The sequence below is a fragment of the Embiotoca jacksoni genome, unplaced genomic scaffold (assembly GCF_022577435.1).
Source record: "Embiotoca jacksoni isolate LCO1_2020_lvr unplaced genomic scaffold, fEmbJac1.0.p SCAF_18, whole genome shotgun sequence".
Classification (NCBI taxonomy): Eukaryota; Metazoa; Chordata; class Actinopteri; family Embiotocidae; genus Embiotoca; species Embiotoca jacksoni.
Genome location: NW_027185318.1, coordinates 9,476,381 through 9,498,397, shown reverse-complemented (window position 1 = coordinate 9,498,397; position 22,017 = coordinate 9,476,381). Strand labels below are relative to the sequence as shown.

The 22,017-nt window shown below is 42.1% G+C and overlaps 2 protein-coding genes across 7 annotated transcripts; one reads left to right on the top strand and one right to left on the bottom strand.

Annotated features, from left to right (window-relative positions):
• Positions 1 to 311: 311 nt before the first annotated feature.
• Positions 312 to 9,857, bottom strand: hltf (helicase-like transcription factor). Of its 3 annotated transcripts, none has more exons than XM_069152644.1 (25): positions 9,770 to 9,857; positions 9,188 to 9,390; positions 8,870 to 9,036; positions 7,993 to 8,138; positions 7,696 to 7,778; positions 7,489 to 7,560; positions 6,896 to 7,087; positions 6,585 to 6,659; positions 6,445 to 6,505; positions 6,206 to 6,260; positions 5,979 to 6,046; positions 5,805 to 5,852; positions 5,490 to 5,597; positions 5,270 to 5,361; positions 4,812 to 4,955; positions 4,482 to 4,614; positions 4,126 to 4,261; positions 2,824 to 3,003; positions 2,571 to 2,686; positions 2,243 to 2,424; positions 2,037 to 2,159; positions 1,619 to 1,731; positions 1,074 to 1,254; positions 694 to 774; positions 312 to 573 (listed from the first exon to the last, which is right to left on the bottom strand). In XM_069152644.1, exons 2-25 carry the CDS (start codon positions 9,383 to 9,385, stop codon positions 427 to 429), a joined length of 2,901 nt encoding a protein of 966 aa, XP_069008745.1. In that variant the 5' UTR covers positions 9,386 to 9,390; positions 9,770 to 9,857; the 3' UTR covers positions 312 to 426. The 3 variants fall into 3 exon arrangements, with proteins under 3 accessions (XP_069008745.1, XP_069008747.1, XP_069008746.1); XM_069152646.1 differs by having other exon boundaries at positions 5,811 to 5,852; XM_069152645.1 differs by lacking the exon at positions 9,770 to 9,857 and adding an exon at positions 9,561 to 9,682.
• A 500-nt stretch (positions 9,858 to 10,357) lies between these two features.
• LOC138200156 (serine/threonine-protein kinase PAK 2-like) lies at positions 10,358 to 21,981 on the top strand. Of its 4 annotated transcripts, none has more exons than XM_069152641.1 (15): positions 10,358 to 10,453; positions 15,138 to 15,331; positions 15,446 to 15,552; positions 16,457 to 16,604; positions 16,723 to 16,739; positions 16,834 to 16,941; positions 17,091 to 17,217; positions 17,322 to 17,385; positions 17,540 to 17,588; positions 17,882 to 17,994; positions 18,111 to 18,228; positions 18,666 to 18,765; positions 18,913 to 19,109; positions 19,902 to 20,039; positions 20,198 to 21,981. In XM_069152641.1, the coding sequence occupies exons 2-15, from the start codon at positions 15,154 to 15,156 to the stop codon at positions 20,282 to 20,284; spliced, it is 1,551 nt and encodes a 516-aa protein (XP_069008742.1). In that variant the 5' UTR covers positions 10,358 to 10,453; positions 15,138 to 15,153; the 3' UTR covers positions 20,285 to 21,981. The 4 variants fall into 4 exon arrangements, with proteins under 4 accessions (XP_069008742.1, XP_069008741.1, XP_069008743.1 ...); XM_069152640.1 differs by having other exon boundaries at positions 10,361 to 10,622; XM_069152642.1 differs by lacking the exon at positions 10,358 to 10,453 and adding an exon at positions 13,270 to 13,565.
• The last annotated feature ends 36 nt before the right edge of the window (positions 21,982 to 22,017 follow it).

The window sequence follows — 22,017 nt, the reverse complement described above, 5'->3', positions numbered from 1 at the left end:
TGACTCGTCACAGTAGAGAAAGCACAGATGGCTGCACACCATTTCCTGGGACACTTAATTGAACCGAGTCATCATTAATTCCACCTGTGCTTTCACTACTTGTGATGAGTCCATGGAAAAGGTCCAAAGGCAAATTATTTTGGCACAAGTACCCAAAAGATTATTTTTTTTCCCTTCACGTCGTTAGTTTTTATACAAACAAACAACTTCCGAGAGCTGTTTTTATGATTTAAATACTGTAGCTACACGTGTTACAGTATCAGTCGTCTGATTTTCTTCAATCCAGTTGGTGAAAAAAACATCAAGTTGGAACATCTTCACAACTGTTTAATTTTGCTTATTGATAACTCGTTGATTATTATTGATAAACTGGTATAACAGGTGAGTATTTTTGCCCAGTCGTCATCCCAGGTTCTTAAACTAAATCTAAAACAGCTCCATCAGGGCTCGGACGTCATCAACGTGAGATGTTTTCCTCTCGGCGGTTTTGGAACCGAACGCTTTCTCCACCAGGTCCCGCTTCTGCCTCTGGATCTTCACCATGTTCTCCTCCACCGAGTCCTTCACGATGAACTGCGGCAACACGCACAAATACACACCAGCGAAATCCAGTCACGGACCTCTCTGTAATTATTGAACTGCTTGTACAAAACTACAAATACATATTGAGTGAAAGTGTGGCAGGTTTCTGACCTTGGTGACAACAACTTTTCTCTTCTGGCCCAAACGGTGGCAGCGGTCAATACACTGCTCCTCAGTCGCTGGGTTCCACGCCTAACACACACACACACACACACACACACACACACACACACACACACACACACAAAGATTTAGTTATTAGATGACGGCCGAAATAACAGTCACGCATTCATCATGAGCGTCATGTTTACAAATTATAGAATCGATTACAAAAAGAGGAAAAAATTAAAAGTACGAGGCCGGAGCCAAACCTGCTAATTGTCCCGATGCAAAAAAAAAAAATCCCTTCAGAAAGAACGACCTCATACCCCAAGTAAGCCGCTAGTCCGTTAGTGTGAGTGCGTCTGGTTCCTACCAGGAGATGTACTTACAGGGTCCATGAGAAAAACGTGAGAAGCGGCGCTCAAGTTAAGCCCCACCCCTCCAGCTTTGAGTGACAGAAGCATGATGGCGGGGCCGCCGGCTGCCGAGCTCTGAAACTCCTGGATGACTTGGGTCCTCTTCTTTTGGTTTATGGTGCCGTCCAGCCGCACAAAACTGAAACCGTGTTCTCTGGTGACGGGGAAGGAGGACAATAATGAGTAATGAAATGAAATAGAGAATAAAACTTAACAAAAATCCAAAGAACTGTTTGTTTTCAATTTTAGTAAGTTTCTTGTTGGGAGAGTTTGGGGATGAACTCCTCGGTCATAGAAGCGTTTTGATCTTATGACCCAAAAGGGGGAATGTGAGACAAAGCTTTCAGTTCTATTTCTACTTCTGTGCCATTAAACCCGAAGACGACAACATCCTCGAGACGCGGAAGCGAAAACTCTCTCTGCAGGCGCTCGTCTTAAATAAACCTCCTAATTTGATTTATGAAAACGTAAATAAACCTAAAAAAAAAACAACTCTGCTGTGAGTACGTATCTGGTACCTGAGTGGAGTCTCCAGGATGGTGAGGAAGCGAGTAAACTGAGAGACCACCAAACATTTAATGCTTCTGTCTTCATATCGCAGCCTCAGCAGGTTTCCCATCAGCGCCTGCACCTGCACACAAAACAAGAACAACACAACTCTCACGTGGTAGTAAGGCAACGTTTATCTCCGTCATCTTAAAACATGCGGTGAACGATATTTAGTTAAATATATATCGAGTTCCAGAAGGGTTTGAAGGTGAGAGAGCTAAAATGGTTTGAAGGCCAAATGAAGTGAACGATTCTGATCCTGAACATCCAGCTGAAGTCCAACTCGAACACATTTCCTTTTGAGGTTTACAGAAACCGTGTCCAGCTTTACCAGTCGTCTACGCAGGTTTTACCATCAAGTATATTTTGCAGCTACAGTATGTGCACCTTCGAGCTCGTCCTCCACCTCTCCGAGTTTTCACTTTTCTCTTCTTCCATTTCCTCCTGCGGAAACTCCACCAGTTCACTGGTCTTGATCTCGCTTCGACACTGCGGACAGCGTGCCCTGGTCTGTGCGAACACACAAAGCAGAGGGGAAAGATTAAGATTCCAATAAAAAAGAAAAAAATATGAAAAAGCAGCCAAATGCCTACCTGCTCAGTGCTGATGACTTGGGCGATGCAGGGCCGGCAGTAAACGTGGGCGCAGTGCGTGATGACGGGCAGCTGGACCGACTCCAGACACACAGAACATTCCTCGTCAGAGCCGCTGGCCAGAACCAACCGCAGCTTCTCGATCAGGCGCTCCCGCAGCTCCGCCGGCGTTGCCGCGGCACCTTCATGCCAGAAGGAGGAGAAAAGAAGGTAAAGCATATATGTGGACATATATGACCCAAAGTTATTGATCACATCTGTGGTTTTCTGAATCTCTAAAAGGCCTAAAAATGACAAACGACTCCTGAATCCCTTCACCGGGTTTGACCTAAATCTGAGGACATCTTTGCCATCAGGTCGGGGTGGCAGCAGTGCTGTCGGAGCCTCATCAGGATGACCAGCACGTCGGCATAATTCCTCAAGACTGTTCCTTCAGACACGTATCTACAAAAACACACAATTACACTCAACAACGGGAACACACAACATCCATCAACAGCCATATAATTAAAGATATTGTTTGTCCCGTCACATATTCTCACACAGTTACTCTCATCCTCAGATAATATTTAGCCACACACCTGCCGATGATGTTTCTTCCTTCTGCTCGTGCCAGCTCATACTCCTCCCTCTCTGGCTGGCTGAGCTCGACCTGCTCCACGGACACGGTCTTCTCAGGCAGGGACACCACGGGACGTCCATTCACCTCGCTGCTCTTGGTCCTCCTCAGGGTGATGCACTTCACCAGGGTTTGCAGGTTTCTGCACACAGAAAGTCAATCTGACGAATCACTCCACAAAATTTTGATTTCACGTTTTAGCCAGTTGGTAAAATGTGAAATCAACTATTATATTATTCTTCCACACTAATATTTGACGTTCACTTTGACAGTTATATTTCAATCCTGTTCACTCGCATTCAAACTTCCTCAATTACAACTCAAATCCTCTTTCCTACAGTGACACTATTATTAATTAAACTGATAACAGAGATATCACTGTGTGAACCCTGAGTTGGGAACACAGCACCTCATTAGAGTTCGCTATGCATGACGGTTAAGTCTTGACATTAATATTCCACAGCCTTACTTTATTCCACAGCCTTACTTTAATAATACACGCAATGGGGGATTTTATATCTCGCCCAACTCACTTGGGAGTGCTTTCACGAGTGCTTTCTCACGTGAACTCCGAGCATTCTGGGAAAACCCCATCGCCTACCCCAACACACTACAATATATAGGCCAACCAGATATTAATATTTCCTCTGAGGAGCAATGACTGGCCTTGATGATAATTTTAATTCGATAGCGAGTAGTAGGGGAGGCAGATTGGTATTTTATAATATTTATAAAATGATTATCAGCTGCGCACACAGCAGATCTGAGCTGACTAAGTTTATTCATATATTTGGAGCCTATTATTGTGCTTCATGACTTTATTCGTGAAGACGTCAATGATTATAGATCCTGCATGAAACAGCATGGTGATACACACGGGACAAAGTGTCTAAGAAGCGCATTTTGTAGTTCATCTTCTGAAAGTTGTCGTTTCACGGGCCAGCTCACGTCATTAACATCCGTCTTCTCGTAATTACGTACCCAAGTGCAAATGACGTCGGGTTGTCTGAACATGGCGTTTCTCTTTTCCTATGAATTCCCCTTCTCATCTTTCCTTGACCTCATGGAGTTTTCCAATAGGGTCAAGGAATAGAGTCCGAGGGGAGACTTTTGAGAGAGGATATTAATAATAATTGATTGTGAAAACAAGAAATCATGCTCCCAAATTGAGACAGCATGCTCTTATCTTATAGCAGTGATACCCCCCCGCCCCCCGGAGTATTATTGCAGCAGCACAAAAGTGAACATAAGTCTGAACACTCACTGCAGGCCTGTTCTGTCTCCTTGTGTAACAGGTCTCTGGATCACTCTGTTCCACCACTCTTTCACATCGAAGGGCTTCAGACGCAGAAAGGCCAGCAGCATCCACATGTCCTTCACACTGTTCTGGATGGGAGTGCCTTCAGGGATCGGGGAATTCGGAGCGCAGGCATACACACACACTTAATCAGGATGTAAGGTCTGGTGCTGTGACAGCTTTTTCTTAAAAATACTCAGACTATTTAACACTGACACCTCATTGGGTATTATATGTGTATGTGTGTGTGTGTGTGTGTGTGTGTGTGTGTGTGTGTGTGTGTGTGTGTGTGTGTGTGTGTGTCCATCAAGGTGCTGGTATACCTGAAAGAATCCAACGCCTCTGAGCTTTCAGGTCGAGCACGGCCTTACTCATCTGTGCGTTGGGGTTTCTTATGATGTGTCCTTCATCCAGCACGACCCTCAGCCAGTCGATCCCATGAAGGGGACTCTTATTCTGAAAGGGAAACATTGGTATCACTGCCATAGGTCAAGAGCATGCACGCTCAATTTGAGAGCATGATTTCATTTGCCATTGTATTAATAATAAAATAAACCGATGCACACAGTGCACTATTAGTTGGTATCGTTTCTGTGTTATGATCTTGGTTCACCTTGCAGCCGCTGATATACAAGTGACCCGTGTCCACTCACCCCGAAGTCGGTAGAGAGGACGTTGTATGTGGTGATCACCACATCTTGAGAGGACAGAAACTTCTTGCTCCTGTTGCGCTCTGCACCGTAATACAGATACACGTTTAGCTTCACATTAGCATGCACATGCTGCTCAAACTGGTCCTGCAAGCATAAACGGAAAAGACAGGAGAGAAAGGATGACACACGTCGACTTAAGTGATGGAAAATGTAAAAAAAAAAAAAGAGCTTGTTTTTTCTATAGTACACAAAAATGCAGCCTTATTTGACAAAGATAGCCATATGTCAATTTTTCATTTGTTTTTCAATATAGCATTTAGTTTTTTGTTTTGTTTTGTTTTGTTTTTACCAGGAGCAGCAAGCAAGCTTCCCTTTCAAATCAACCATGTATACTTGTGACTTAGGACAGAGTAGAAATAAAGTTCCGTGCTTTATGTTGTGTCAGGCTGTGTTCCTACCAGCCAGTTGCTGATCACGGACAGCGGGCAGATGATGAGAGTTGTTCTAGCTGATGAGTCGCCTGTGTTTTCAGTGATGGAGGATTCCACACCTGCACATCCAAAATGGTACACGTGCGTCTCCAACATCACTACATACTTTAACTTTTTAGTCACTAAATACCAGCAATACAAGTATATACAATATGTAAATCAGAAACTATATACGGTGATAGCTCACTATGTGTGAGATCGGCCTTCTTGGCGATTTTCTTCTTCGAGTCTGTGTCTGATGTTGAGCCACACAGCGCTGCAGCAAAGTCCAGATCCTCCAGAAACACCGGGGCGTCTGCACACAGAGCGTACAGGTAAATGATGTAGTGCACAGGGGACGGTAATTTAACAACGCACTTTGGTTATCCCACATACATCAATTGATTGTGGTTTTTTTTTCAACAACAGTTCCTGTCTAGTTGCGCCACCTGGTGCCTTCAACTTGCACATACATTCATATGCATATATCATTGCACAAGTACAAAGTTTACTGGGTGTGAACCTTTACTGGGCTTTCGCTTGGTGGGTTTCATCTTCCCTTTGCTCGTACCTGGAGGTGCAGAAGTCAGGTCAAAATGTGTAAGACACAAAATCCAGGGAAGAATACAAAAACACATAGCATTATAAGACAAAAGATATTTATCGGCTAAAAAGCGATGTGATTATAATCAGTTACTTTTTTCTGGCTGATCTGCTATCTCCACTACATCTGGGGTATCAACACAGATCACCTCCACCTGGGAACTGATCCAGACAGGAACATATTATGTGGTTATGTCAGAGAGACCTAAATAATCCATATGGAGAAATTCGGTAATTGAGATTAAACCAAGTAATGAGAGTTGTTTTTTTTTGCTGACAATATGGTCTGAGCCCGCAAAATAAAATTTAAAACACACTTACCGGTCTGACCGTAGAGATCCACCTGCTGCATCTCTATCACCTGCACCGCTGCCTCCTGAAACAAAGACGCCACACCACCTCTCCTATTTATACACATTATATTCTCACACTGAGAAAAAATGCAGAAAAATAAAACATCTGTAAATCTGCAGCAGCGAATGTAGGTAGGTAGGTAGGTAGGTATTTACTTTATTAATCCCCGAGGGGAAATTTTTTAATGTACTGAAAGCTGAGAGTACCGTCAAGTTTGGAGGCCATCTGTGGTTTAGTTTTAGCTTTGGTAGGTGAAGACCACTCCTCCTGCACACATGTAAACAAACATTGTAAATTCTGAACACAGGTGACGCATACAGTGCACTGATTGAACTCAGAATCTTACACATTTCTCCACAGGCAGCGGCTTTCCTTTGTGAAAGTTGGTGAGGATCAGAGCGATTGTTGTAAGGGTTTTACCCTGAAAAACAGAAACAGGGGTGGATGTATGCTCAGATTGCAGAAGTGTGAATCCCATTTTTGTTGTTAATGCAGAAAATAGAAGCTCTGATAGGTGCCGTTTTATCTCGCCCTCCTCCATTGATTGGGCGCAGCATATCTTTACATCGCTGTCTACAAAAACACTCAAGTTCTCCACATATATAGTAGTAATAATATTACAACACTGGCTACAATTAACATATTTGTGTCACTCACCAGTCCCATGTCATCTGCCAGGATTCCCCCACGAACCCTGTCTGGTATTTCTTTGGCAGAGAAACAAGTGAGGCTGTTATAGTACAGCTCGCCTCTCTTCTCCCAGAACGGTGGCAGAGCAGATTTGTTTTCTCGAGCACACATCCAGGACAGCGCCTGCTTCTGGTGCAGCAGGAGAGGTGTACCGACAGACTGCAAAGACATACAGCTGCATGTTCACAATGAAGCAGCGCTAAATACACAGGTATTGTCAGAGAGGTGACACCTCAGAGGACAAAAATAAATATAAAACTTTTATCAAAACTGCAGTAAAAAAACAACAACAACAATGCAGAACTCAAGCAGTTATTGACTTCAGCCACAAGGACTTGCTCAAATTCACTGTGATATACATAAATACTCAAACCATCAAAAGTACTTTACATGTTAATCTTAAGACATTAACCCGATGAGTTTATATGTTAAACAAAGAGTAAGCATAAAGTAAAGGGCCCCATTGATTTCCATGTGAAAAACCATATTAAAATAATATAAAATAAGATGTTGTACAAAATAAAAAGGACAAACTGCTGACCATTATAGAAAATACGAACCTCAGCTGCTTCTTTCTCCCCATCTTTACTCTCCATCAACCCTTCAAACAGGTTATCAAAAGCGTTCTTTAGCTGAAAGAAAAGAACATAGGAGTAAGAAAAAAAAGTAATGTTATTATAATAGCTGGCTAAAGTCATATTTAAGTTTCACAATGTTTGTTATGCGACACCCTTATACATTACATTAACAAAATACAATAATAGTACCTCCTCTGCAGTCAGTGGGATGGTCAAACCTTTTTTGGATTGAGATGCAGAAGCACCTTGACTATATGAGTTTTGATATCCACCTGGAGTCAAACAGATGCCGGTACACAGAGATCCACAGACACAGACACAGACACACATACACACACACACACACACACACACACACACACACACACACACATATATATATATATATATATGTATAACCAGTTAATTTCATGTCAATAGCTGTTAACAGAGGTTATCCATCAGAAGCAAGTGATATCAGATGGTTGAGTGTGTTTGCGAGCGTACCTGTTAGTTTGATTCCAGCACCTGTGTTGAGTTTGTATCCGCGACGTGACATGTTTTCAATCACAGCATTTTTGCTCTCTTCTTTCCCCCAGAAGGAGAGCATCAGTGGCATGGTGAATGAGTTTCTCGTCCGTGAGTGCACCACCCTAACAAAGCAAAGAAACGTGCAACACACGTAACAGACATATGAACTCACAGCTGCTCAGCTTATGGTTACTCTAAATCAGGGGTGTCAAACTCATTTTAGTTAAGGGGCCACATACTGCCCACTTTCATCTCAAGTGGGCCAGACCAGTAAATTCATAGCATAATAACGCATACATAACGACAATATTTCTCTATGTTTAAATCACTGGTGAAGGTTTTTGGATGATAAACCCTATTTCAAGGTCTTTCTACAATAAACTAGAAACATAAAGACCAAAAACTCAGCTACTGTTTATCTGCCTTGGCTCTCCTCTGCAGATTACCCAGCAGCGAGCGCTGCTGCCTCCGGAGCAGATGTCGCATTTACGCTGTTTTTGAAGCAATTACTGGATCGATTAAAAAAAAATTACGAAACGTTTGTACTCATAAACCTCCATATTCTCATAGAAATGCAATTTATGTCTTTCTGTAATTTTCACACTTAGCAAAGTCATCCGGCGGGCCGAGCTGGACCCCCTGGCGGGCCGGATCCGGCCCACGGGCCATATGTTTGACACCCCTGCTCTAAATTATACCAAAACATTTTAATATGAAAAAGGGGTACATCATTTCATTAACTAATCTCAAAAATATATATTTAAGTTGTCAAGAACAGCCTTCTCTGTTTCAGGATATGGTGTTTGATGTCATACTAAATCATTGTATTGGTGACGAGCCATCAACAACTCACCCCTCTACTTTAGCCAAGTTGTTGTCCATGACGTAGGCCATAGCTGCTGCCAGCTCCTTCTTGATGTGTCCTACCTGGTTGCCATAAATGTTGGCAACCATCACTGCGTTGCGGTCGTATGGATTCTGGGGCTGCCGCACTAATCCGACCATCTCCCCTTGGTTCACCTGTGCAGAGAGGGAAGCGCTCATTTTAAGGTCGATCAGTTTATAGCTGCACTTTTTGTGAATTTGTGGCAGTTCTGTCTCGTCTTCCTTAAAAAAAAAAAAAAAAATCTGTGCACTAAAAGGAATAATGGTGACCCTGATTGATCCTCACCACCCCGGTATAATATCTGAGGCCGACCACAGTTCCCTGCAGATGGCCAAACAACACGCTGCCGTCCGCGTCCGGCTCCTCGGACGCTGCGGCTCGGATGGCCTGGGAAAGAGTCTCTGCATTAGTCTCATGGCGGTCTGAGAAGAGGTCCACCTCGTTGTCCCTCTCCAAACCGAACCTCCACCTGCGGGAAAACATGATACCTGGAGCAAAAAAAAAAAACACAAACACAAAACACAAGAGTATGTTATTCGGGCGCATAGAGTTGGAGCTGCAGGGAACAAACTGTATAACTTTTTTTTTTTTTTTTTTTTAAACACATGACCAAAACACAGATTTACGAACTATTAAGTGTTAATCACATCTTTAATACCTTAAATTACACGAATTAGCCCACAAAATAACAAAACCACACCGACTGACAGCAAACACTCATTTCAATTTCATTTGACGTTCGCTAAAAAAAAAGAAGAGCTGGTTTGAATTACAAGCCAGCCACGCGCTATCTCGTCTAATAGAGTGTCTATAAAGAAAAGTACAGTCACAAACAGTGTGTTATGTTATTTGAAAATGTTATCATACTATTAATCTTCCCCTCTGCGACACTCCGTTTTTTTTTTTCAGAGACGAGCGTAGCTCCGCCGTTTCTCGTGCTCCGCTCTTGTTGATGTTTGAGCTACTTTCCTCCGCAGCAGTTAGCGCAGCACTTCCGGTGATAAACTTCAAAATAAATTAAGATTTGTAATAAATAAATAAATAAATAAAATTAAAAAAAAAATTTAATGAGGCAATTGTTGTTTACGCCTTATGTTTATTCTTTTATTTAAAACATGAGGGTTATGGGAAACTGTGGTGCCTATTTTCCACTGCTGTCTGACATTTTATTTATTGTTTTCAATAAAATTTCAAAATTTCACTTAATTAACAATAACTAATAAAATAACAATGTATTCCTGCGTCTTCCTTTAACATAAATTAAAAGATCCGATTGTCAGGATATATATATATATATATATATGTTATTCTGACAATCCAACACAGTTTAGTTCCGGTGTTGTGTCCGGTAATTGTCACTGAAGCTGCGCACAGCGCTCTAATACAGCTACGTTCTGCGCGCCCTTAAGTTTTGCCCGCTACGGAAGCCGTGAGGTTCCGACTCTTTGGTTTGTTTCTACGACGTTCCGCTTCCTCCCTGCCAGGTTCCTCCCCGGGCCGAGCGAAGAACCAGGCAGAGAGTTGTCGGGGGGAAAACAAAAAAAGACAAGGGTAATGCGCTTTGTGTTAACAGAAGAAATCATTTTTTTTCCACACCCGCAGGGACATTCGTTAAATATCAGCATCAAATCTGGGCTTTGAAAATAAGCAGAAACGGGGCGGAGTTTTACGAGTTTGACCGGAGTGCGGTTGATATTTTTGCGGTTGACAGCAGCAACCGGTGAGTTAAGATTTGCTCATTCAACACACTCAGCCTTGTGTTACTTACAGGCTGTTTATTTGATAGTTACTTGGATTACCGTTAAATCTTTGGGGGGGTTCACAGGAAGCACTCAAAATGACTGGCATCTTCTTCCATATAATTGCTGAGGAGACGCTTTTACTGTCTGTGAATAAAGATAAAAATACAGCAGGCAGCAGACCCAAATTAGTGAGGCTTGTGGTTGGCTTTGTATTTAACCGACACCAGTGTAATTTCAGTCTGCAGGGATACATAAATATTGCAGCACCATATGATGTTTATACAAAACATGTGTGATAACAGCTACTGAAGTTTGAATGGAGCCATGAATGGTTGACAAGCCAGCTCATACACTTTTAATTAAATGTGATTAAATTAAGAAGCTTGTTGCCTGTCACATTAAGTTTAATGGATATTTTTTGATAACTTTGGGTTTGAAATTGAAGAATATCACTTCACCGAAACTAGCCTTAAATAAATGTAGGCCTAACAACGTTATAAGCAAAGGAATAGGAGTAAACCGGCTGGAAGCGTTTATGTTTTCTTATCATAAAATTTATTTTGTTACCACCTGCAAACAGGCCTTGACGAGAAGGACACACAAGTCATGTTCCTGGTCGTTCTGTGGGTTTTAAAGACCTGCGAAGGAATCCGATCATCAGAGAATTAATTGGAAAGTGTTTAAGTAACCACTTTATCGTTTCATCTTTTCCCCCAACATAAATCCCAAACATTTGCAAGGTTCAGCCTCTCAGATGTGAAGATTTGGATATTTGTCTGATGGGTTTTGGGCCACTGAAAAGCCATAACGGCTTCTGTCTCCTGGAAAACTGGGACAGTGTGTGTGTGTGTGTGTGTGTATGTGTATGTGTGTGTGTGTGTGTGCGTGTGTGTGTGTGCGTGTGTGTGTGTGTGTGTGTGTGTGTGTGTGCGCTATGGGTATGGCTCGCCAACAAATGCTATACATCTGTATATAAATCTGTGCCTGTAATTTCTCCATCCAGACTGTTATTCCTGCCGGTGCTCTCAACCAGTCATTGGGATTAGACCAAGAAACTACACACAGGCTGTAGTTTGTTACCTGTCCAGCAGCCGGAGACTTCAGGTTGCCAGGTTGATGATTTCGATCCTTCAAAATGTTGACTTAGGGGTGAGACAGCTTTTGGAATAACAGGATAAGGTGTTCATTGTGGGTGTGCAGCTGGGCGGTGTGTTTACGCTTCATTTACTGCCAGACCCAGAATCAGTGAAGGGACTGTAGAAAGTAGAGAGTCCAAACAGTGTGTCTGTGTGTACATGCTCAGTTGTGTGTGTTTTTATACCTGACTGTGTGAATTTGTTCCTGTGCCTCTGAATGAAAGGGTGTGGAAGTGGTTAGTGTGCATGTGTGTCAGCTTCATCACCCCTTCCAGGAAGTTCTCAGTAGAATTTCCTTTTATAGAAGCCGAGTACAAAAGGCTTGTTGTCCACTTCCTGTAAACAGCTCGGCGGCTGTGTTTGCTACACTCTGGTTGGTCGGGCCCGGCCCTGTGACCCTGCGGGGCTCAGGGAGTTCCAGGATGAGGAAGTGGGCTTCCCTTGACGGCAGCCAATCACAGGGAATAGAAAGTGCTGTGTTGCAGCAAGAGAACAGAGAATGAGGAATAGAAATTATGAAGGGCAGAGCGAGAATGCAGAGTTTTGAGACAGAAGATTGCACAGGGAACATTTCCATGACCTGGGGGCCTTCGTTTGGGTCAAGAACGAGTCCGTAAACCCCTGGACTAAACAATCAACTGAATTCATTTGAATGAGTTCTACAAAATATTAGGAACATCTCTCAGTATAACCCAGTATAACCTAGCTCAACAGCTCCGCAAATTACAGTCTCCAAACAACCATTCAACTAAATCAACACCTCTCCCAACCAGACTGAATAACAACTGAACATTATAACCATTATGAAGGGAGGATTTATAGCTGGGCTGTTACATTATACTTAATCCTTCACCTGTTAGTGGTTTCAGTGTTGTGGCTGAATGGTGTATGTGAACTGTGTAAGCATGAGGGAGGTTTCGATTTAAAAAAAATAAAAAAAATGCTGAACTATTGCTTTTGATGATTAATGACTGAGCACCAAATTCTGTGGAGAAGTGAAGTAATAAATTAATTAATCATGCTAGTAGTTTGAGGGGTGTGGGCGGTTACACAAACACCAGCCTGTAGCTTGCAGCACTGATCTGTGCACCTGCCTGCTTCCCTAAAAGTTTTTTTTTTTTTCTGGTACACTCAGTGAGCTTTACCTCTCAGCTACATGAAATATGTTCAAGTGTTCACAATGGAGCCTCTGTTGGCATGAGGATGTGTGTTTTAGGGCAGGGAATGTGTGCGAGGCATGAGGCCTGCATGAAGCTAGTGTGTGTGTGTGTGTGTGTGTGTGTGTGTGTGTGTGTGTGTGTGTGTGTGTGTGAGATGAACATGGGAACACGCCCCACCCTTTCTGCAGCCCTGCAGCTATGGAATTTCTACTGAGAGACAACTTGTCTCAGCCTGGCCAGCCAGCACCCAACAGTCTGTCCAACACACACACACACACACACACACACACACACACACACACACACACACACACACACACACACACACTCTGTCTTTGGAAATGCACATTAAGGCTGGACTGTGTCTAATTTTATCCTGCCGGGGCAAGAATACTCGTGTCTCATCCAAGATCACTGAGGAATGAGGCGGTCTGCTCAGACCTGCCCTGAGAAGAGTGAAAAGAGAGAGAGAGAGAGAGGGAGAGAGAGAGAGAGAGAGGGGTAAAGAAACGGAGAGAGCTTAGTAGATAAATGAGCACCAGAGAAAGAGGAGCACCCTCGCTGGGAATACAACAGTTTGTTGTTTACCTGGTCTTCTGTGAGACACAGAGGACACAGCAAACAGGTGAGTACTCGGCAGCTTAAAGCACAGGCCTTGGGGGTGTAAAGAGAGCTGGAGGAGGATCTAATTTTCTTTATATGTATTTTTGTTAATGATGTGACTCTTGCTACTTTGGAAAGTTTGAAGGTCACAGTGAGTTTACATGATCAAAGGTGTGAAAAGCCACTGCAGAGGTAGCAGACTGCCATCTAACGATTCGGTCTTACAGCAGACTTAAAGCCGCAGTCACACAGTACAGGGAATGTTTTAGAAATGATTTAGAGGAAGGGAAATAATTTACCCTCAAGGCGAGTTACTGCTGATGTGTCTTAGCTTGACGTCTCGGCTTGGTTTTTACACAGGACAAATCTGCTTGTGTCAAATGGCTTTTTCACTAAAAGGCTTAATGTTGTGTGTGTTGGTTACAGTGTTAAAGAAACGACTTTGTATCCAGACATATTCACATGTAGATCTTTTATTTTGTGTATTCTGATTTAGTGAGTCAGGTCTGCAGAGCGTTTTCAGGAGGAGCGTTTGAGGTCACAGGCGTACCCTACCTGAGCCACGTTTGTCACTCTTACTTTAATATGAGCTGTGTCATCAGCGGTCAGACACAGGACGTGAGGAAACCTCTGTTTGCTTCCTGTTTCCTGTCTGTGATGTCACCAAGAATGCAGCAGGCTGCAGCTCAGAGCCGATCAAACTGCAAGACCGAAAGAGGTGCTGTTGAGATTGATGGTTTTTGTGTGTCTGTACGTGCGTGTTAGCATCTACAATCTCAGTTTTCACCATATTAGGGTAATGGATGAAAGTCAGGGGTGTTTACGGGGGAAGAAGCACTTCAATCAATAACCAGTACAAGAGTCTGAAGGACGTCTTCATACAACATTTTACTTTAAGTAAAGGCATTGGCAACATAAACAAAGTAAAAGTACTCTTTTTGCAGAAAATGTACACAAAAGTTACAGGTGCCATTTTTCTTTGGGGCTGCCAACTCAAAGACTGAAGCAAAATAATGCGCTGTGTTTCATAAGATTTTCATGTTATTTTATGTAATGTCGCTATCTGAAAAGTACATGGTAACGTTTTGATAAACAAAATGGAGTTGAAGTATGATGTTGCACGAAATGGAAAAACTCAGATCAAGTATAAGTACCTCAGAATTGTACTGAAGCTACTTCCCTGTACTTCACTCTCTATACCTTCTACTCCAGTTGTCGTACCACTCTCAGCCACCCCGCAGACTTTCTCTGTGTCTGTCTCTTTTCCTTCCTCATTCATTTGTAACCGTGAACGAGACTCAACACGTCACTTTGCCCTTTCAGCGTTGCTTCCTGTTCACACTCTGCTCTTTTCTCTCCAACACTCAGTGCTGATCCTCAGATGGATGGATTTGTTTGGTCTGTGTGAGTCTTTCATTATCTGTTTGGTTGCGTCTCTTCAGTTCGTTCAGGCTAAGCTTGTACTTGATTTGCAGTCATTTCTCAGCAGCATATCGAGAGAACATGCAACACTTTGACTTTTCACATTGCGAAACATGAATGAGTGGTTTAGCGTGCAAGGGACCAATTCGTGCATCTCATCGTGCCTCTGCAGGTGAACGTGTGTGTAGATGTGTGACAGCGGAGTGTGTGAGGACAAGCCCCCAGCCCCCCCTGTCAGGATGAGCAGCCAAGGAGGAGGAGCCAAGGACCCCCAGTCAGCCAATCACAGCTCTCGGCCGTTACCGTCTGTACCTGAGGAGAAGAAAGCCAGAAACAAGATCATCTCCATGTTTGCCTCTGAGAAAGGTGAGAGATGTGGAGAATACACGCGTATACCTGGACACACACGTTAAACTTACAGTAACATGATAAAAGATCACACGAATGAAGAACACATTGACCTTTGACCTTCGCCCGCAGGAGGCAGGAAGAAGGACCGAGACAAGGACAGGCCCGAGATCTCCTCTCCCTCGGACTTTGAACACACCATCCATGTGGGTTTTGATGCCGTTACCGGAGAATTCACTGTAAGTATCCTGCCTCTGTCTCACATTCTCTTTGCAGCACTTCTAAAGCTCACCAACATCCAGCTAGCTATTTTGCATGTAGACGAGAGAATGATTTAATTCTTCTTATTTAACTGCTGGCAGGAAAGCAAACGATTGTATTTCCTAAAAGGTTGAACTGTTGCTGTAAAACATGTTTCATTTAGTGAAGACTTTAGTAATGTGTAGATCGTTTTTGAGAAATATCAAGACCTCAGTCCAACTCAAGAATCAACTACAGAAAATAGGAAGTCCTTGTAACATCACAAAAGCTTTCCTTCCCCAGTTCCTGTATAATGGACATGCGGTGGTTCACTAAATAGTGGGCAGTAAAATAAGATTTTAGATAGTCACTTATCCTCAGTATTTTGTATCATAACTTGCAGCCTCTGAGTCTATTTTAGCAACTATAAAACTTAGCCAACATGAACATATTTTTGGGACTAAAACATCCCTTACACATGAAGATTTATCTAGAAATCTAATGGATTTTTTGGAAGGCCATGTGTCAACAAGAGCTGGAGTCGATATTCCAGAGACGCTGATCTGGTGATTCCACTGTGAACACAGGGAAAGTCCCAGGAATTTCCTGTTGTGTTTGTGGATCAGGCGTGCATGTTTTATGCCGTTCTTTATGTCCAGTGTGCATTTTATTCTTGAACTTGTGAAAGCTGAAAATTGGAAAACAGGTGAAGTTGTTTGTTTTGTAAAATGTGTCAGATTAATTGATCAACTGTGAGATAAATGGGTTACTGGCTAGAGAAAGTTGACATCTAGTTGCAGTTTAATACGTGCTCGGGCTTCTTATTTTTCTTCCCTTTGATTTATGGATAGATCAGTGAATGTGTTTTTTTTAATGCTCATATTTGTGCGTTTGTTTGTCCAGGGCATGCCGGAGCAGTGGGCCCGTCTCCTTCAAACCTCCAACATCAGTAAGTCAGAACAGAAACAGAATCCTCAGGCCGTCCTCGACATTCTCAAGTTCTACGACTCCACCAGTGGAAAACAGAAATACCTCAGTTTTTCTGCCTCGGGTCAGTTTTCTTTTTCTCTGTAGATAAATTAAGTCTCAATTTTTTGTAACCGTGAATAGTCTTTTTTTTTTTTTTTTTTTTACTCACACATTGTATTGTTTTATTTTGTCTCTTTCAGATAAAGACTCACAATCGGTGAGTTGATCCATTCCTCATTCATGATATTACTTTTATTATAAATCAGCTATCTCTGTCTATCATTTAGTTTTGTCTATGTTCACTGATGCAGACAGGCAAGCAGGGTACTGCAACCTCTCCATCAGGCAAGGATGGCGACGACGACGACGATGATACACCACCCCCAGTTGTGGCTCCACGGCCAGAACACACAAAATCAGTGAGTCATGATGGGAAAAAAAGAAAAAGAAGATTGTCAAAATTACAGGCTGCAAAAAATAAGATGAGCTATGTCAGCTGTACTTCAGTATTTCTTGGACAATGTTCAGAACACATTAAAAGCAATTTTTCTTTACCGTGTTGTGTTAGGTGTACACGAAATCAGTGATTGATCCGATCCCAGCTCCAGAGGGAGACCCTGCTTCAAAGGCCGCTGACAAACAGAAGAAGAAGGGGGGAGGCAAGATGACCGACGAGGAGATCATGGAGAAACTAAGTATATATAACACACACACCAGAAATGACACATCACAGACAGAGACACATCTGTTTTTGGCTCCTGTACCGCCCGCATAAACAACTTTTCTTTGTGATTCTTAGGAACTATTGTCAGCATCGGAGACCCGAAGAAGAAATACACTCGCTATGAAAAGATCGGTCAGGGGTGAGTCAGAATTCAGTCCAGTGTAAAAAGTGAAAATTGTCTGACATTTGAGAGGATGTGAAGCTTGTTGATAGTCCAAAATGACTAGTTATGTACAACAGTCAGAAAAAGAATAAGTAAAAGCTTTTTATTTCCCATTTTACTTGACCTCCAGGGCATCTGGCACAGTTTACACAGCCATAGATGTTGCCACAGGACAAGAGGTAAGTGGAATTCATATATCAGCGCCTCTGCCACTCCAGAAACTCATGACAGTCACCCCAATTTTGACGATAAGCTTGAGTTAAACTGTGCAAAAACATCAGTAGTAGGGTTAAAGGAAATTGAAAAGAATCAGGAAAGGAAAGGAAAGGAAAGGTCCAAACTTCAGGGAGATAAATGTATTCTTAAAGGAAACAATCAAAGCAGCACTACAAATTAATTACAGTAGTTGTAATTCCTGAGATGAATTGTGTGTATCTGTAGCAGCACATTTACAGGATGTTGTGTCCTGCAGGTGGCCATAAAACAGATCAACTTGCAGAAGCAGCCAAAGAAAGAGCTCATTATCAACGAGATCCTGGTCATGAAGGAGCTGAAGAACCCCAACATTGTCAACTTCGTAGACAGGTGACGCTTAACTAACACTCACTGTACTGTACAGACAAACATACAGTACACACTTTACAGCACCAACTGTGAGTCAGCTGCTGTGTTAATGTGACTGCGCCCGTGTGCATTTTTAGCTTCCTCGTAGGAGAGGAGCTGTTTGTGGTAATGGAGTACCTGGCTGGTGGCTCACTCACTGATGTCGTGACAGAGACGTGCATGGACGAGGCACAGATCGCTGCCGTGTGCAGAGAGGTAGGATTCCTCCTAGACAACTGGGCTAAAAAAAAAATCTTGTGAAAACGCATCAAAGCACTTGTGTAGCATAATTTAAGATTCCGGTATCTACCAGTAGACTCTATCGGACACATGTGATTTTATAGAACAATGTAGACACAGTTTCAGTACAATATTACCAATAAGCCATTTTACACTAAATCTTGATTTCATTATTTGGATATATAAAAAAATATAACAGTGGCAGTAACTTTTGATAGCGCTTCGATTTATTTGAATGAGCTTATTACTGTAGTGGTAAAAATATAAATTGATTTTGGTTTACTATTTTTGTATGTACCGTAAATCATGGATAACTTGGTTACAATATGATTTAACTATACACATAAAGTCTGTAAAGTGTATACAGTGCATTAACTTTTTCAGATGCTAACCTCCTCCTTCTTTGCATCCAGGTCCTTCAGGCTCTGGAGTTCCTTCATGCCAACCAGGTCATCCACAGAGACATCAAGAGTGACAACGTACTTCTGGGGATGGACGGATCAGTCAAACTTAGTGAGGAGGAGCACACACAAGCATGCACACATCCACAGACATTTGGATAAATGAATGTAATATAAATTTGAATGTGTACCTTTAATCTTTAATGTGGTAAGGACCATGAATACATTGATCTTAACATATTTTTTTCTCTCTTTGCAGCTGACTTTGGCTTCTGTGCCCAGATCACCCCTGAGCAGAGCAAACGCAGCACCATGGTGGGGACTCCATACTGGATGGCTCCAGAGGTGGTGACCAGGAAAGCCTACGGACCCAAAGTGGACATTTGGTCTCTGGGGATTATGGCCATAGAGATGGTGGAAGGAGAGCCTCCATATCTCAATGAGAACCCTCTCAGGGTGAGTGTGTGCTGCGAGGAGCAATGGGCAGGCGGTTATTTTTGCTGTTTATGCTGCACCCCTTTGATTCAGGTTGAAATAACTCAGCAACTACTGAATGCAATGCCATAAAATAAAAAAATAAAAAAAGTATGGCATTCAGACATTGAATCGTGATGATCTGTGATCTGTGGTTCCTTAATTTTTTTTAATACCAGCAGGTCAGAGTTGTCACTTCTCCTAATCTGAGAAATATGACGTGTTTACAATTATTGATGCTTCCCAGATGAAGAATCACACAAACTTTTGTGATCCCTGATTTTCTCCCTAGCACCACCATGTGGTTGACATCCATTGCTCCAAGTTAAACATCTCGACCACCAGCAGGTGGATTGACATGGAATTTGGCGTAAACATTCATGTTGCCATCCAGATAAGGTGTAATCACTTTGATGATTTCTAACACCATCGTCGGGCCAAAATTTCAATTTGCACAATACTTCAGTTTATTACAAAATACCTGCAAAACTAATGACAATCCAGTCAGCCTCATCTGAAGGGAGGACGTCAAAGTGCTAACTAGCAAATCTTAGCATGCGAAGGTACTAAACTAAGATGATGAACATAGTAAACATTACTCATTCTTCGTGTGTGAGCATCATCATGTTAACATGTTGATGTCAGCATTTCGCTCAAATCCAACTGCCCAAGTAAAAAGCCACTTGTATGGCCGTAGTGGGATTTCTCTCATCACTGTTTTTGTAACGAACACGTTATGCACATTTTCTAACCATGCTATTGTTCTGTTTGTAGGCATTGTATTTAATTGCCACGAATGGGACTCCTGAGCTGCAGAGTCCAGAGAAGCTATCTCCTGTCTTCAGGTCCTTCCTGACCCGCTGTCTGGAGATGGACGTAGAAAAACGTGGCTCAGGCCGAGAACTGCTGCAGGTATGACAGACCTACAAACTCAAATATAAAAAAAACAACTATACTATACTATACCATATGTTGGTATTTGTTGTGTATTTATTTGTCTGAGATTAGTTCTGAAAATCATTTTTTAGCTGATATTTCATTTGTGCACTCGTTTGTCTGTCTGTTTGTAGCATCCATTCCTGAAGCTGGCCAAGCCTCTGTCCAGCCTCACCCCGCTCATCCTGGCAGCAAAGGAGGCTATGAGGAGCAACCGCTAAATCCCAGTCTCTAAAGACTATAAGAGCGAACAACAGCCGAGCCCAGCCAGCATCTTCTCCTGGTCTACATATGATGACTATCAGCAACCTGCTAGTGTTTTTTGTTTTTCAAAAGGTTCATACAATGCTGCATCACTCTTCCCAATGTTTCTGTACTGATACTATTTATCTTACCTTTGTGCCTTGGTCCAAAGTTGCATAAAGCCTTAATGAGTGTGTATTCATGTCGACTCTGGTTACGATGCACATCAGGAATGCAATATCATTGTTATTCGAGTCACAAAGAATCGTATCTGACTACTCAGAGTTCTAGTAAAAGGCGTTTTAAAGTTCCCAGCAAGAGTTTTATCCTGGGACGTGCAGAGAGCAGCTTTTACTGAGGAAATTATACTTTTTAGTTCTCAGTTGCTCTGTAAATTACTGTTAAAATGTTTGTGGTCTTAAAGTTTGAACATACGCAGTAGGAGTTTCTCATAACTTGTCCGGTTAGGTGCCACTTTTAGAATGCACACATACATTCAGACTGAATCCAATAGGTTTGTAAGTGGCATGCAAATCTATAGTGTACTAAAACTGTGTTTAACTGTATGGCCCAGGATGGGACACTGCTGTCTTTGTGCTGTTTGAAAAGCCACATCAGTGTTCTTGTTTTATCCTGCATCTCACTGAAAGTCCAGCCATTCCAGTAAACGGTGGAATTCAGGGTTTCGTTTTTTTGTTTCTTTCTTTCAGTCTGATTTTGTTCATGACACTTTTTATTATCTTATATTGGTAGATGAAAAATGTCCAGATTTGTATGTGTTTCAACCCTCTGGTGGCAGTTGAGGGAACCAATACACAATTATTTACCAGACTCAGACTTCAAATACAACCCGTCTTTCCAACTCTCTGTGCAGGCTCTTCCACAAGCTATGCAAACCTATTCAACACTGCATGAAAAAAAAAGAAGCCTTTTAGCTTACTGTGCCTTTTGTAATAAACCCTTTACTGTTGACGTGAGTGTGTGTACAACAAAAATACTGTTTGAAATTGTCTGTTTGAATGTGTTAAACTGGAGGAAGACTGCATTGTTTTACATTTTTTTGTATATTCTGTAATGTCTTGTATTTGTAACAGCTTTAAGTGTGTATATCATTGTTGTTGTTTTTTATGTGTCACTAACACAACAGAAGACAATTTTTTTTAATTTTTTTTCTTTTGTACAAATCCATTATTTTTTGACTCCAAACTATAATGTATCAATAAGCCTGAGACACTCGGACCAGAGTTAAGCAGTATTTGGAAATGATTGTTTGTTGTAACCTGCTTAAAGTACCAGATCAGTTTGGTTCATACCTCATTTCCCAGAACGTTTGGACAATCACTGGAAAGCATTTCAAAATGTGCCTTTGACAGTCATGTGGTAATCAACAGGTTGACACAAATTCAGAGTACACCGTGTTACACACACACATTCCAGTTACATGTGTAATATGCGCGATTGAAGCGTGTGAAATGAAAGTGTTGTTTATCATGAAACCGACAACAGCTGGCATGATTACAATCCACACAGTAAATTATTATTAAAGTTGGTCCTAAATACACGCGTGTCTTAATTATCGCGACGACTGAATCGGTCTTCTGGTCACAAGGGGGTTTGTCAATGGCCTCTGTTTCAAGAAACTGCGCACGGCATCCATTAAACGCGTTTACGGTGACTTGCATGGATTGGTTTTTTTTTTTGAAAAACTTAA

Bases quoted from the DNA above. Each gene is read 5' to 3' on its own strand.
- hltf (XM_069152644.1), bottom strand. From the start codon at position 9,385: ATGTTTTCCCGCAGGTGGAGGTTCGGTTTGGAGAGGGACAACGAGGTG. The intron at 4,956-5,269 runs GTAGGAACACAG...TTATGCTTGCAG, and splicing joins CCGTGATCAGCAACTGGCTG to GACCAGTTTGAGCAGCATGT. The intron at 4,262-4,481 runs GTATACCAGCAC...CGATCCCTGAAG, and splicing joins GAGGCGTTGGATTCTTTCAG to GCACTCCCATCCAGAACAGT.
- LOC138200156 (XM_069152641.1), top strand. From the start codon at position 15,154: ATGTGTGACAGCGGAGTGTGTGAGGACAAGCCCCCAGCCCCCCCTGTC. The intron at 17,386-17,539 runs GTGAGTCAGAAT...CTTGACCTCCAG, and splicing joins TATGAAAAGATCGGTCAGGG to GGCATCTGGCACAGTTTACA. The intron at 19,110-19,901 runs GTGAGTGTGTGC...TTCTGTTTGTAG, and splicing joins TCAATGAGAACCCTCTCAGG to GCATTGTATTTAATTGCCAC.